This window comes from Chaetodon auriga, chromosome 1 (genome assembly GCF_051107435.1).
Source record: "Chaetodon auriga isolate fChaAug3 chromosome 1, fChaAug3.hap1, whole genome shotgun sequence".
NCBI classification, from domain to species: domain Eukaryota; kingdom Metazoa; phylum Chordata; class Actinopteri; order Chaetodontiformes; family Chaetodontidae; genus Chaetodon; species Chaetodon auriga.
Window position 1 is genome coordinate 17,488,097 of NC_135074.1, and position 15,525 is coordinate 17,503,621.

The following is a 15,525-nucleotide window of genomic DNA, read 5'->3' on the forward strand; positions in this document are numbered from 1 at the left end:
TTAGCCATGCTAATGATCCTCATCCATGTCAAAGGAGAGAAACCATTTCAAGCACAACTACAATAATCCCTCTGTACAGCTCGACTCTGACACTGAGCCAAAGATATTTAGAGCCAGACAACAGCGTCTGCAGCATTATTTGCATAGAGATGAGTATCAATTCAATGTAACCTCTCCGTGACATGACACACCCATGCTGCTGACATGAGGAGACGTGTCACCACAAGCAACCATGTTCACTTGACTCACAATAGTCTCATCAAAAATATTGATCACAGTGAGTTACGGTCAACATCCTGAGCAAAATGAGTCAGACAGGTATGTTTTACTCCTTTCTGGAAACCCTACATGCTTCCCGTCAGTGTTGTGCAAGAAAATTAGTTACAGTACTAATTACTTCTCTCAAAAGTAATCTTACCAATTATTTCATAATTAATTAATTAGTAACTAGGCAAAGTAACTTTTGTGTTGCTTTTAAATGTCTGCTTCAATTCTCTTTTTAATGCACAAACAGTTGGATCATTTTCGTGTTGCTGTGGCACAGCAAGACAGAAAGTCAAATGGAATCAGTCACTGTAACAATAGGAGTTATTGATACTCCCGACCACCAGAGGGCAGCAACGCCGGGGGTTCCTTCCTCAAAGGCACACTTGACTTGGTTAGGCAGTGGGATTTGGTGAAAGAGGACTCACACAATGCTGGATGTACATGTAAACTGAGCTTTGCTACAGTAGTTGATGAATAATTGTATCTGATGGACACAACTTTCCATTAGAAACATTTATTTCTAGTTACCGCCAAAGGAAGATGAATTATAATAATGCATTTCATAGGCTAGAAGGTTACCCCCACACTGCTTCCTGTTGACTTCATAGAACTAAAATCACCAAGATGGAGGTCTGCAGCTGGGTCCTCAAAACCCAACAGACAACCAAACAGACACAGACGTGTTCAGCGTCTGCGCTGGCAGCCTCTACAATCCTCAGGAGGATGCTTCCGTTTAACACATCTCTCTGGTTTCTTTGACACAGACCACATGGGTACAACATTGCAACAGTTATGGTAATAGGACACGGTACAGTATGTTCACAGCAGCATGAATTTGTGCCGCCTCGGAGGAGACAGGTGTGTTGAGGACAACCTTCTGTTCATAGGAGGAGGAAGAATGAAAAGCAGCCGAGCAGAGCAAGAATAGAAACAAGAATGCTGCCATCAACTGGTCCACTGATATTTTACAAGTCCACCAAACTCCATTATCAAGTTTGTTTCCAGAGCAGAGAAGTCCAAACTTTTTAAAGCAACTTGTCATTTGTTTTGTTTTCAATTTGCATTTCGCTTGGGGATGTTTTTCAGTGTTCGGACTGGATTTTAACATTATTTCTGACAGAAAAAGACAATGCTAAATTCAAAACCTATCAACTGTACAGTGTGGGAATCTACAGTACTTGTCCAATCCACAGTCTGGCTTGTATTATAGAATTTTGTATATGGCACTGAGCTCAGTCCGAAGTTTCTTGAAAGATGGTCTGTTTCTGGGGTCGTACTGCCAGCAACTGCTCATAATCCTGGAGACTTGCATGGGGCAGCAGTGTGGAGCAGGCATACGGTATCCTGAAACACATCACACACAGGTATCTTATGTGACAGTCGAGCACAGTGCAGGAGCACACGGACAGCTTGTCTCCTGATATGAGTCCTTACCTTTCTCCACCTCATCTCGTGTCTGTTGGTTGGTCATGCTTGTGTAGGGCGTCATTCCCATGGAGAAGGTCTCCCACAGTAAGACACCAAAGCTCCACACGTCACTCTCTGTGGTATAACGACCTGAAAACACCAGGAGGGGGCAGCATTGACAAAGGCACAGGCACTGTTCTTCTCCAGATTTTAATTGACTTCTGGCAGAGAGAGACAGGAGAAGTGTTTATGGTTGTGACTGCTGGGCAGAGGCAGCTTGTGCCTACCATAGTTCAGGGCTTCAGGAGCCGTCCATTTGACGGGGATCTGTTTGAGGCCGCCCTCTGTAGAGTAGACACCGTCATCTTGCTGACGGGACATCCCAAAGTCGCTGATCTTCACCACGTTGTGGTCTGCAACCAGACAGTTCCTCGCTGCCAGGTCCCTTGAATGAAGACAGCAAGACAGAGGGAGAAAGATGTGAGAGGGATGTATGCAGAGGCTGATGAAAAATGATACAAAAGAGGCACAAAGGCATCATGCAGCGAGAGAGCAGACAGGACCAAAGGGAGAGAGAGAGAACAGGCGTTCTTGTCATGGCTCTGGTGTTGCATGTGAGGCAGTTTGAAATGCAGCGTTATAGGCTAAGCAGCTACCAGCAGCCTGCTCTGATCTGTCCCCGCTGGGCAAATCGCACAGTGCTCCTGTAATGAGCCCGGTGTCACAACCTCATGTTTTCTCCAGAGCACAGACAACCTCCACTGATGCCTCACCCAAAGCCCTGCAATCACTCCCACTCAACCACCCAAGCCATGAAAGACTAAAAAATCCTGCACACAGTTTTATTATTGCACTATTTTCACCAACAATTAGCTGTTCAGGGTTACATATTCTGTCTATATATTTAGCTCTATCACCCTTTTCTCATTTTTCCTTGAATAAATGCTTTGAAAACAAGACATTTTGTCATGTTTTGAGGCTACATACAAAACATTTGATTTTCAGAAGCAGTTCCAGCTCACTTAGAGATCACAGTCTTAGAGGCTGTCTGTGTGGTTCCAGATGGGTGGTGAGCCAGTTTCACACCCACTTCAGCAGCCTTGCACAGGCTCTCTGTCTTTTACAGCTGATTTTAAAATCTTATTTCCACTGGACAACGGTGTGAAAGGCTTTAAGTCCTCTAGATGAAGCTGCTGTCTCTTCTTCTATACAACCATCCTTTACTCCAGGTTAGCACAAAGAAGTGTGGAGATGCAACTTTTTATTGTTATGGACCAAAACTGTGGAACAACCTTTCTATTGACATCGTAAATGCAACTTCTGTAACTCTGTAATTGTAGTCTGTTTGGTATTTAAATATTTGCAGCTTGGCTTATCCGGTTGGTTTTATGCTTTATTTTGTTTTATTGTGTTTTTAGTGCAATTATATGTAAAGCACTTTCAGCTTAATCTCATGTATGAATGTTGCTATACAAATAATGGTTTACTATAAAGCAAGATTAGCAATTAATGTACAAATAATCTTGATTTGCACATCTACTTAAGATTGTGGTTGCATCAAGGTCAGATCTTGAGCCATATCACCAGCACAGCCAATGCTCCTTCACTCACTCCCCATCTACCACCACATCACTTACGTCTCTTTTCCTAAAAGAAGAAGAAAAGCTGCACTGTAGCTCTCTGAACTGGCTTTTATATGTTTATGTGGTTCCTGTAAATGTGCTTACTGTAAGTCATGCTGGTTGATTTGCAGTCAGACAGTAGAGCATGTTAAGAGCTTCCTCTTCAGGAACGCAACATTAAAAAGCTTTTAATCTCTCATTTTCAATCAACTTGCTGTCTGTGTCATCAGCATATGAGGAAGAGGTGTGGGGAACGAGCAGTTTGGTTCACCGTTAAGTGAAGTGAATGTTGGGGAAGTAAATTATGTTGTAACATAAAGGCTTTGAAATCCACCTGCCTTGAGATTGTAGCCCTCTAGTTCTTGTGGAAACTACATCATAATTTATGTAAAATCAACATGCAACTAATTAATCCTCAGCGCAGCCATTATTTGCCTGACACATTGCTCTGCTGTGTATCATATGTTTCTTCTGTGTTGAATTCATGGTGGCTTAGATCCTCCACACAGTTTAGAGAAATTTACACATAAAGTATTAAGTGTTTGTGTAAGTGTAAATGTTTTGTTTTTACAATCAGGTTTTCCCTTGTTGTAACACAGTGTGCAAATATCTAATAAACTTCTCTAAAATCAGAGGCTGGAAATATATTCTAAACGTGAAGCGTTGTCTGAAATTACACTTGCATTAACTAATTTTCATCACCTGCTTCATTCATGCTTTACTATCAGTGGCTCATTCATTGGTGCACAGACTGATCATTACAGCCTTAATCTCTATAAACAGATATGTGCATATTAATACAGAATCTATGAGCAAGAAATAAGATTTTCATATCAGAAGTCATAACTGTCTGTAAACCATTGCCGGAACAGTTTTTCTTCCAACAGGGGAGATTAAATATAAGTGAATGGTACAACATTGCTATTAAGGTACAATACCCTCCTCTATTTTGGACTCTGCGGCTCTCGGCCCCTCAAAGGTCAGCACTGTCAAGATGGCTTGTTATTGGTCAACAGCCCACAGTTGAAACCTGAGAGGGACCATTTGCTCAGATTCATTTAGATTCCTCCAGCAGATCTTCTGATGGTGGTGAATGGAGAAAATTGATCTTTTGTTGCTGCTCAGACCCTTTGAGAGCTTCCTCATCCACAGGCACCAACTATAACCCCATATAAATTTGCTATAAATGGTCAAATGGTCCTTGAAGCAAGTGTGTCTGACTGAAATTGTACGAAGTCACAATCTTACCTTTTACTGAGGAGGCTATACAACATGACTGATTGACCAACCTGTGGATGCACTTCTTGCTCTCCAGGTACTCCATGCCAGATGCAACATTTTCTGTCATTTTGACCAACATCTTGGGAGTCAGACTGTGACTCTCATGCCGCAAGAAGGACAGAAAATCACCACCTTAAGAAATGTGTAGACACAGAGAGAGCGAGAGAGACTGATGACAGGGGAACAAAAGAGTGAAAGCAATAATGGTACAATGAAGTCTGAAGCTGTTGGGTGAACAACTGAGACATATCAAGGCAGAGTGCAACAGGGTCATATTTACCTTGAATGAGCTCCATGATGATGTAGATGGGCTGTTTCTGAGTACACACTCCTATCAGCTTCACAATGTTAGGATGGTCGTATTGCTTCAGGATCCTGGACAGCACAGGAGAGGAGAACAGAGATGTGTATGTTTGTGTGTACTTGTACTCGCTACATAGGGAGTACAAGTACACACACAGAACAGAGTGAGGATAATTTTGGAAAGTGAGGACATTTGGGCTCCTCGCAGCTTCAAAGGGGGTGCTGAGGGGTCCGATGTTATAAGGGTTAGGTTAGAATTAGTCCTGTGTGTGTGTGTGTGTGTGTGTGTGTGTGTACTAACCTGGCTTCCATCAAGAACTTCTTCTTGTGCTCTGGGGCCAGGCTCTCTTTACAGGATTTCACCGCTACAGGAGTGTTATCAGAGCGTAAATGACCGTTGTACACCTCTCCAAAGTTACCCTGTGGAGTGTGAATACCAACATGAGAGGAGGAGTCATTACACCCAATTAAGTATTCATTAAAGGCAGACTTGTGAAATGTGAACCTGTATTCTTTAAACTGGCAATAAGGTCACCAAAGTTCTCATATTGCTTTATTAAACCAATAACAAAGTTTATATGTGTACTTACAGGCAAAAAAAACCCCTCCTGTATTAAATGTGTTAAATTAGTGTGACTCATTAAGCTGGTCTTCCTCACCCTTTGACCAAACTTCCCACTAAGGTTTCATGCAAATATGTAAATATGTTGACAACATTTTGAGAGTCAGAGACAGACAAACACATGGACACACTACTCATGGACTCATGGTTGTTAATAAGCGTAATCAAAGGTAATTTAAAAAAAAATGATTATTTTTGCTTTTTCTCACTTCACTTCTACATGCCTGTTAACACATGTTAAGTTCACCCACCCGTCCAATGAGGTGTCCCAAGACAATATCATCATGTTCCAGGACCCATTTGTCCTAATGGGGTAAAAACAAACAGTAAGAGACACATAGAAGTGCTGTTTGAAACTGTGAGACCAGCAGGGGAAAGAAAAGAAAAGAGAAGAGAATTTGAAGAAAAGATTATTAGAGAGCAAGTTCAGATTTGCATATGAGCTCATCTGTGACAAACACTTTAATAGCAGTTAGTGTGTTAAAATAAAGTGATTCAGCCCTGGACTAATAATGTGTTAGAAAGCAGAATTTACATGTGGGTCACAGAGTCTGTGCATCTGTGTGTGTGTGTGTGTGTGTGTGTGTGTGTGTGTGTGTGTGTGTGTGTGTGTTTGTGTGTGTGTGTGCGTGTGTGCATGTGTGCGTGTGTGCGTGTGTGTGCGTGTGTGCTTGCGTGTGTGTGTAAGCACAGGAGTACCTTCAGTACAGGATTCTTCAGCAGTATGTTAGACCTCTTGGTGATGTGCTGTCGTGATGATAGCAGATGATGGATCAGCTGTGGGATACTGGGGAAACTCTCTCCATCCAAACGGTACAGGTTCTACTGACACACATGGAAAAGCATTTTCAGAAGTGAGCTGATGTGCAAACACACAGGAAGGAGAAAAACTTAATGACATGATGAAAAAAACACAGCTGAACAACAAAATTGCTTTCTAAATTGTCCGAATGTTCAAATAAATTGCATGTTTTGTTCTATTGAGCAGATTTCCTTACATCCGTGTTCTGAATGAGGAAATGCTTGCAGGCTCCTTCCCATTGCACAGACAGCACGTAACCCTGCTTCTCTTGACTCTTCCTCACCAAGAAGTCTCCATCATTCTTCAGCAGCTGCTGGACCTCCAGTCTGGGAATGGCGCCGTGGTACCAGTCCTGCTGTCCCAGAGGACGATCCACCTGCTGCACCACGGTGAGAGCCGGAAGCATCTGGAGGCAGAAAGAAAGAAAAGCAGAATGTTTAGAGCTGACATGAATAATGAAACAATAAGGAGTGATATAGGATGGACTTAAGGGAGATTCTGCAGAGATTATCTGGATATACTTCAAAGAAGAGTCTCAAATACTTGAAAGTCTAACTGAAACACCTTCCATGCCTCCAGGGTACCACAGATTTGGGAGTTGAAGAGAAGGAAATAGTTCACACTTAAAAAAATAATAAAGGGCTTGAAGTCCAGTGCATTATAGACAGTAAAATCTGGTTTGGCCAAGATCGTCTGTTACACCATGCACACAGTTATTTTTATCTTTTTGACTGATTAAACTGTTGAGACCTGTGTGCAGGACGGGGGGGTCTTGGCTGCATGTGTGCTATTGTGTGTCAGCGAAGATAAATGATGAAATGTAAACTGGCTGCCTGAGAAGTAAACTTTCAGGTCAGGCCCAATTTCAAAACAAGTGACTTGACCAACAAAGCCGACCTCAGTCAGTCCAATGATGCCTTCAGGAGCACAAGATCCCAAAGAAAGATCCAATCCTGAGTGAGCTCAGCTGCGCAAACAAAAAGTGATGAATTGTTTGCTGTGTGTTAAGAGGTTTGAGCGTACAAAAACAGGTACAGTTAAGGTCGGCGGTGGGAGAGTGAGGGCGGAAATGTCCTTCAACTGGAACAAGTGTCCTTCCTTTCAAAATGTGCCCCAACAGCAATTACTGCGGCGTGGATGTTGTTTAGTGTCTACAGTGAGATGCCAAACAGTCTTGTATAAGCACTTGCACTATCATCTATCATTGTGTTATGTGTAATAATTGTGCCTTGATTGTATTCCAGTGTTTAACCTACTTCCCATTTGGGTTTAAACAGGCCACTCAGACTGCTCATGATCCCGTCCATGGCCAGTTTAGAAGACGTTTGGCTCTGGTCCTGAGAAGAAATACAGAGGTTAATGAAAATGTATAAGAAATGACTGCATCTGGCATAAAGTGTCCTCTCTGCCGTCATTTCTTTCATCTCCCTACAGTTACTCTTTCAATACTTACAATATGTAAAAAAAAAAAAAAAAAAACCTTAAAAGTCTATGCAAAAATAAATTTAAAGGACCAGTGTGTCGAATTTAGTTGAACACCCCTCGCTTCACCCTCCTTTTCCAAGCATATAGGAGAAACTACGGTGGCTGTGAAATTCAGGAAAACATGAAAGGCACTCTGTGGAGTCAGTGTTTGAATTGTCCATTCTGGGCTACTGTAGAGACCAACACATTTCTCACTCCCAACTCGTAGCATACAGACGCTAGGTCAGAGGAACTTGGCTTGACTTTTTAAGGCAGTGGTTCCCCTTTAATATTATTTTCAACACGCAGGGCTCTGCGGTCAAGTTGACAACAATAAATTTGCAATGTGTGGTTACGCTTTCAAAGAAAATTTTGCTGACTACTTGGTTTGAAATAAGTACATTACTTCCGTACGTTAAGGTACATGCATTTCATTACATATGTTACTCACAAAAGAAATCAACCTTCACTTTTGGTTTGTGAACCGTGTAAAGAGACGTCAAAGGGTCCTGACCAAGCATCCATATGTGACAAGTTGGGAGTGAGGAAACATGGCTGTGTGATATGGTGAATTGTGTGGAGGAGCACCTGCTCCCTCTGTACATATCAACAGCTCATACTAGGGTAATGAAAACATGATTCTTATTTTCTTATGTTTTCTTATACCTATGAATATTACATTATATTTCTGCCATATTCTGCGAAAAGATCTCCCTAAATCACACTGGTCCTTTATGTTTTCTGTAAACAGATGTACTTAAATAGGTCTACTATCAACTTAACAGCAGCCAATCAGGACAGAATGCTGTAGACAGACAACAGATGAAATTTGAGATTTTGTTACTTTTGCCAGGATTATTCTTCTTTGGCTAGTCATGGCTTAAGCCTGTGTTAGCTAAGACCTCATTACTACACAGCCGGTGTGGTAATGAAATTGTTAGCCTAAATGTTATCTATAAAAATCAATAAACAAGCAGCAGTGTCTGACATTAGCCTCCTGTTGTTGATGGGTGTCGGTAAAGTTAGAACACTCGTGCTGCTCTTTGTAATAGAAGAACATGAGGACATGAGGTTGAACTTCTTGGACTAGATTTGGGACTTATAACTAATATCCAGGACTTGAGACTCAGGTTCTTGTGGCCTCCAGAACAATGACTTAGAAAGCCTGAGATGGAATACAGAAAGAAAGATTGGTTCACTGAGTTTATAGCCAACATGGCCTCTCTCTGTTTCAAACAAAAAACTAGCTTTAACTGTCCACAATCATCTTTCTTCCCAACCACTTTTTTTGACTGACAGAACTGATAATGACAGGAGCTTAAAAAAGACAAGGGAAGGAAAGATTGTCAGAGACAGCATACATTGCTTGCATTGGAAGAACATGAGATGGTGTCTGAGTCCAGCTTGAGAGCAGAGGGAGGTTCTTTGGAGCCCAGATGGTCCAGTTTCTCCTTCAGAAGAAGCCTCTGAACGTCCAGCTTGGCCCTCATGCCCAGAGACAGAGTAACCTGCTGGCGGCACTCCTCCATTGCATGTCTCTTGCTGAACTGGTAGACCCTGGACAAAGTCAGGGAAGGTAAATTATGTTTGTGTAAGACTAAATAGACAAAACAAGACCAAAGACATCAATAAAATGTCTGTCTGTGCGAATAAGTTTGTAAATGCTTCCTGATGACTAATGCAATCAATAAGAAGGCCTCTCAACAGCTTAGTCAGCCTTTGTGCTGGATTTTGAGCAAATAAGACCAGTAAACCTTTAATGACCCAGGAGTCCTGCTAGTAAGGTGAACAAGACCTCTAAAAAAGGTTCAGCAGAACAGGAATGGACAGTGCGTGATTAACCTCTCAGAGGGCACCAGGGCAGACGTTTGCCGTTGGACCCCAATTGACTACCCCAACCTCAAACTGTGCATTGTGCATGTAGCCCATTACCTCCAAATTCCCATTAACAGTGCACACAGAACAGTGAAGTCAAAATCAATCACATTACCAAACACAGAGAGACATGCGGAGAACCAGGTGCTTCGAAATGTAACATGTGACATGTGAGCTTTAAAGGTGCTGGTAGGCAGGTTATAGTACATTTAGACAGAGTCAGGTTCGCTTTTTTCTGCAGTTTTCGGTGTTTGTAATAAGCTAAGTTAACCTGCTGCTGGCTGTTGCCTCTCACTGACCATACATACACCAGAGTGGTATTGATCTTCGCAGCAAACTGCCATCTGTGGTGAATAAGTGTATATTTCTCAGAACGTCAAACTATTTCTTAAAACTCTGAAGCAAACTTGGACCGCCAACAGTTTTGTGCAGGCCAACATACTATTGCTCCCCCAGGAGTTTGTTAATGGCTCGATCACTCCCACAGGACTGTGAACCTCTAACACCCTCAGACAGCTTCATCAACCGGGAGAAATGAAGGACTCTAGCTTCATAACTCTTAACATATTGCTGTATTATAATTTATAAGGCATTGAGGAAATGCAGGTTATTAGCTGGTGCCCAACAAGAGCTGAACACCCCCGATGGGAGGGACTGTCCACAGAGGCAAACTTCAGGAATTTGTCTCCACAAATGCTGTGAGTTCTTTTTTCAAAACCTCCTCTATAACCTCTGAATATAGCATCAGAGCATCAGTGATTCTGGCTCGAGTCTGTGGTCCGCTAACCTCTGGCCCTTCTTGACACCCTCCTGTTCGTCCTCCAGCTCCAGCTCCAGCTGTTCGACCGAGGTCTGCTGGGAGCCCAGAGTCCGAGCCAAGTCCAGCAGCTCCTCCTCCACTGCGGTCAGTCTGGGAGAAGGAGACAGAGAAATAATGTGAGAAGAGGAAGTAAGTGATGCAAAACAGTCAGATGAAAAAGGAGAGGAACAGAGAGGGTCAGGAGGAGGAAGTATTTGAGACATTAAAAAAGAAAAATTAGAGTTCAGTCATCTGGATGAGATTGTGTTGTTTGTTCTCACTTGTGCTGGATTATCTCAATTGTGAGGTCATTCAGTTCAATCTCTCTGGGATTTAGCCGCTCAGTGTCTTCCAGAAGAGTGCAATCAAACTCTGCACAAGCAGGAATCTCCCCTACAGACCTCCGAACACAAACACACAGCCCACAGTATCATCGCTCTGCAGAGTTAGCTTTCATGACTGCATCGCTGCCATCTGAGGGGAAAGTTTTTCCTCGGTCTACCTGTTCTGGTGGATGAAGTTCTCATACTCGCTGTGAGGATCGATGGCCGTTAGAGCAGACGACATCTCCCTGTGGATCCGCACCACTTCATGATGGAGGAGAGTGGAGATGTCGAAATACTCCTGCAGGATCTCCTTTCTGATTCAGAGGTCAGGAAGGGCAAAAAAGAACGAGAGAAAATAGTCAGAGGACAGCATGTTCTGTGATTTCAAGGAACATCTTCAACATCATCCAAGTTTTAGCCTTATTCATCCTCACACACACACACACACACACACACACACACACACACACACACACACACACACTACATTACATTCTTGCTTTTTTTCATAGCACAACATCAGAATTTCCAGGTTGGTAAAGTTGCAGGTTGATATCCATATTCATATTGGTGCTATGAGAATCTCCTTAGAGAGACTTTTCTGAGATAAACAGTCGATAATCATTTTTTTGCTTGTTACAGTTGTAATGAAGCAGTCTCCAAACACGCTGGGACATCTGATATCTGGCATCTGGCTGTCCAACATTTAAAACATGAACCTGTTCAGCTTATCTTTCTCTTTTTATCTCCGCACCTTATGAAAGTAGTGATTTGGGTTTTGTTTTCTTGAATGCACAAACAAGGAAAAGCTGTCAAAACAGTCACTACTCAATGCATGAGCAGATATTATTAACATAATGCTGATGAGAAACAAACACAGCTTATTATTCACTGTACGGCCTTAGCTTTCTCAAGCAACAACAATCAGCACATTGTTCAAAGTATTGTTCTGGCATTAATTAAAACAAATGGCTGCCGAAAGTTAAATAATAAATAAATGTAGCAGTTTGTGGGAAATTGATTTGTATCTAATCGGAGAAAACGTGTACAAACTGTGGTGTAGTTAATTAAAATGCGCTTTTTTGAGGTCAGCATTCCTCCCTCATATTTAATGTGAGTGAATGGAAAACAGTCCACTAAATGCAAACAGAAAAAGAGCGAATAGAACAACTGCAGTGTGTGTGATCTTACAGTATGAGCACCATCTCCTGCTGCAGCGTCTGCAGTGCTCTGAGCAGGGAGGGCTGGATCTGACTGTAGTGGTGCTGATGGTAAACTTGAGCTGCTCGCACAGACAGCACATACTCATTATGCACCTCGTGGAGTTTCAGCGAAGCCTTTATGTAGCGCTCTTTAGCTTTGTCTCGCTCTTTATCTGCACACGGAAAGGGGAGAGGGACGCCTCATGTCATGGAAGAAACACACATACAAGATTTACACTGTACACAGTACAAACAAGACAGACTGTGCCATCAACGAGAAACTTATTCTGTGTGGGGAAGTAAGTGACACTTGGAATCCACACCTTTATTGGCCTCCTGGTACTTCCTCTTAGCATGGGCTGCATCTCTCACGGCCTGTCTGTAGCTGCTCTTCAGCCTCTCCAGCTCTGTCTGGGTCACCTGAGCAGCACCAACAACAGCACGCAAACACATGAAAATACATGGCGCAATAATGTGTGTTACTCAGCAGTGTTATCACCCTGAGCATGAGCGCGACATGACACAGGAAGTGGACAGTGGCTCTTTGATGTTTCACCGCAGAGCAACACAAAACAGGAGAGAAGAGATGAGGAAATGATCTGACCTTTGTTATTTTGCTGTTGGTAGAACTGCAAAACTCAACCTGACAGCTTTCTTGACACTGTTGATCAGTTGTAATTGCAACATAAAATCTATCACAAAACAACCTCAGTCATCTGAGCTTCGCCTGCAGTAAAGTGGGAAAACTGAAATGAACAAACTGCCAGCTCGACGGCCAAACTGCGACCCAATATGGATCACTGGAAATGAACACATCATTTGCCTGACGTAATTGGGTAATAAAAACAGTGCAGAGCAGCCACCAGTTTGAGATTGCATCAAAATGCATTTGCACACACTCTTTCCAGTCTATTGAGCCTCATTTCATTTGACTGCTGTCTATTTATAAAGCTGCCACTGCAATGTTCATCTGCATGCCAAGATGATAAGCTCAAGAAAAACCAACAAATCCATTTTAAAGCAACAGCTTCTACATGAAGAATCATGGCACATATGAGAATCCTTTTCCACTACGACGGTCTCTTTTAGGTGCACATTATGGTTATTTAATATGTATACTTAGATCGTGAAATACCGAAGCATCCAGAAACTGAAGCAAGTTGCAGTAATGACAAACAAAAGCAATACTTCATAACAACTGAGACATGGATGGAGCTTAAAATAAAAATATAACTTCAGGCAGTATCAGTTCACGGACCACAGTAAATATGTGTAATATGTAGTCACTCATCTATACACCAACACTATCTGTCTTTAAGAATAGTTCTGTTTAGCTTGCAGCTTGGTTTTGTCTGTTTTCTGTCTGTGTCCATTTACAGGATGACAAGAGAACAAAGACATCAAAGTGCAACAGTCATCCAAGTTCAGCACGCGAACGGTTAACAGCTTACGTTCAGTTTTACCACAGGTAGAAGTCTGACTTGACAAAGGTGGTTCACCTGCCTGCTGCCATCATAGTCTGTACATAGTATGTGTGTGTGTGTGTGTGTGTGTGTGTGTGTATGATCAGCTCACACACCTTGCTGAGCTCCTGCTTCATCAGGTTCCACTGCTCCGAGTAGGTTTTACGCAGCTGCTGCTTGTCTCTGATGAGCAGCGTCAGTTTGCTAATGGGACCATCCAACAGATCCTCAGAGCGCTTCCTCATCACCTGACTGAGAGAGTCCGTCTGAGAGACCAGCACTGCCCACGACTGACAGACAGGGGGACAAAGGTCAGAGAGATGGGTCACACCCTGGGCCAACAATCGTGTTCTTTGGCGTGGATAGAGCCACTAAGTGGTTATCTAAAAAGAAACACTGGCTCCTGAGCTGTGAGGTGCAGAACTTTACTGCTTTACAAGATTTCATGGTCCACCTTTTGCATTGCTCTTATTCATTTTAGCCAGTTTTTGTGACCCCCCCAAAACTTTTCTGTTTATGTCATAATGTTTCCTTTAATGGTTTGCAAAATTAAGGATGATTATTTGATATATATTTAGACATATTTATTATTGCCATAATTGAAGAAAGCACCAAATTCAGGATCAATTCTAAGCAAATGACAAAACCTTTGCAAACCTTTCTGGGAGTTCTACTAGTTCACTACTATGCACATCGATGCTTGAAACACAGTGATCTGTACATCTGAATCCATGCAGCTTTTTTTAAAAAATAAAAATAAATAAATAAATATTAAAATGAATAAAAATAAGAAAAAATATTTGATGGTTGTGTAGCCCCCGTGTTGGTACACTGTGAGTGTTTTCTTATTTGGATTTGAGAACATATTTTAATATTTAACAAATTTTTATCTATGACAACTGGGTAAAGGTTTTGGTCACGGTTAGAGGTAACCAGCAAAACCTAAATCTCACATGATTTTGATTTTGATTTTCTCACATGAGTCCCTCAAAAAGAAAAATCCCTGCTTACAAATTTACTTTGGGACATTCCGGCTATACAGCGTATTTTCCACATTCACCCAAATGCACGCAATGGCTCCTTAGTTGTACTACTGCTGCTAAGTGTGGTTTTTAAACCTCTGAAAATGAAAGCAACAGAACAGCATTAAATTCACGAGCTACACTTTTAATTAGGGAAGTAAGCCTACGTTTTTGCTACAATGACCCATGCATGATTCTGCCAGATATTTCAGTCTCTCGTCACCCACTGCTGCAATAAGGAAATGGACAAACGGACAGATTCCTTATTTTTAATTTTTTTGGATGCATGCAATTATATTTCAGTGGGCCTCCCAAATAAATTCTTTATATGGGAAACACTTCACCTTAATTTTAAAAAACTAATCTGAAGTCACACACTTTGTGTCTCGTGCAGTTGCTGTCGTCCATTACGGTGAACAGTGATCAGTCATCAGCTGACGATATAGCTGCAGAGTGATCTACAGCACAAGATCTTACCTTGTTGAGCTGGCTGATGTAGTCCAGTCCTGCACCGAGCTGAGGCCGGTCCAGCTTCTCCGCTATGACAGTCATGTGATGAAGCTGCACTGAAAACTCCCGCTCGCTCTTCGCCCGCTGACCCATCCACTTCTTCATGACCTCCATCAGGTGAAGCTCTGAGTCCAGCAGCCGCATGACAGCTGCATGTGCCTGGGGGCACCACAGGTCTTCCCCAAAACCCATCTCTGAATACTTAACTCCAGGGATTTGTTGTCAGCAGTAAGTCCAAGCACCTTTGTTTGAGTGGTGCAGAAACAGAGCAGTGAGCTGAGGCAGCTGCCAGTGACCAAGAGTAGTTATTCCTCTGTGGCCACAGAGGGGTTTCATTTCCCTGCACACACAAAAAAAATGTACAGAGCTTCATGTGAGGCAGCACTTCCTCATGACTGTTTGAACGTAGTTGTGCCTGTACTTGTAATTTTCCTTTCAGTTTAGGCACCACTTGTGAGGCACACTAAAAGTTACTATTGTTGTAAATGTCTAAAACATCCAAATAAAATGCAGATGAACACACAGACAGGCAGAAGCTGAAGGCTGCCTGAGACAGAGCG

The 15,525-nt window shown here is 42.3% G+C and overlaps 1 protein-coding gene across 2 annotated transcripts; it reads right to left on the minus strand.

The window, feature by feature from the left end:
* Window positions 1-804: 804 nt before the first annotated feature.
* On the minus strand, window positions 805-15,157 carry fes (FES proto-oncogene, tyrosine kinase). 2 transcript variants are annotated; one of them, XM_076727321.1, is made up of 18 exons: window positions 14,933-15,157; window positions 13,550-13,723; window positions 12,294-12,390; window positions 11,960-12,143; window positions 10,945-11,082; window positions 10,724-10,843; window positions 10,431-10,553; window positions 9,130-9,325; window positions 7,561-7,641; window positions 6,588-6,710; window positions 6,202-6,324; window positions 5,754-5,807; window positions 5,182-5,300; window positions 4,858-4,952; window positions 4,586-4,709; window positions 1,962-2,119; window positions 1,702-1,824; window positions 805-1,611 (listed from the first exon to the last, which is right to left on the minus strand). In XM_076727321.1, exons 1-18 carry the CDS (start codon window positions 15,155-15,157, stop codon window positions 1,472-1,474), a joined length of 2,397 nt encoding a protein of 798 aa, XP_076583436.1. In that variant the 3' UTR covers window positions 805-1,471. The 2 variants fall into 2 exon arrangements, with proteins under 2 accessions (XP_076583436.1, XP_076583428.1); XM_076727313.1 differs by having other exon boundaries at window positions 6,501-6,710.
* Window positions 15,158-15,525: the final 368 nt, after the last annotated feature.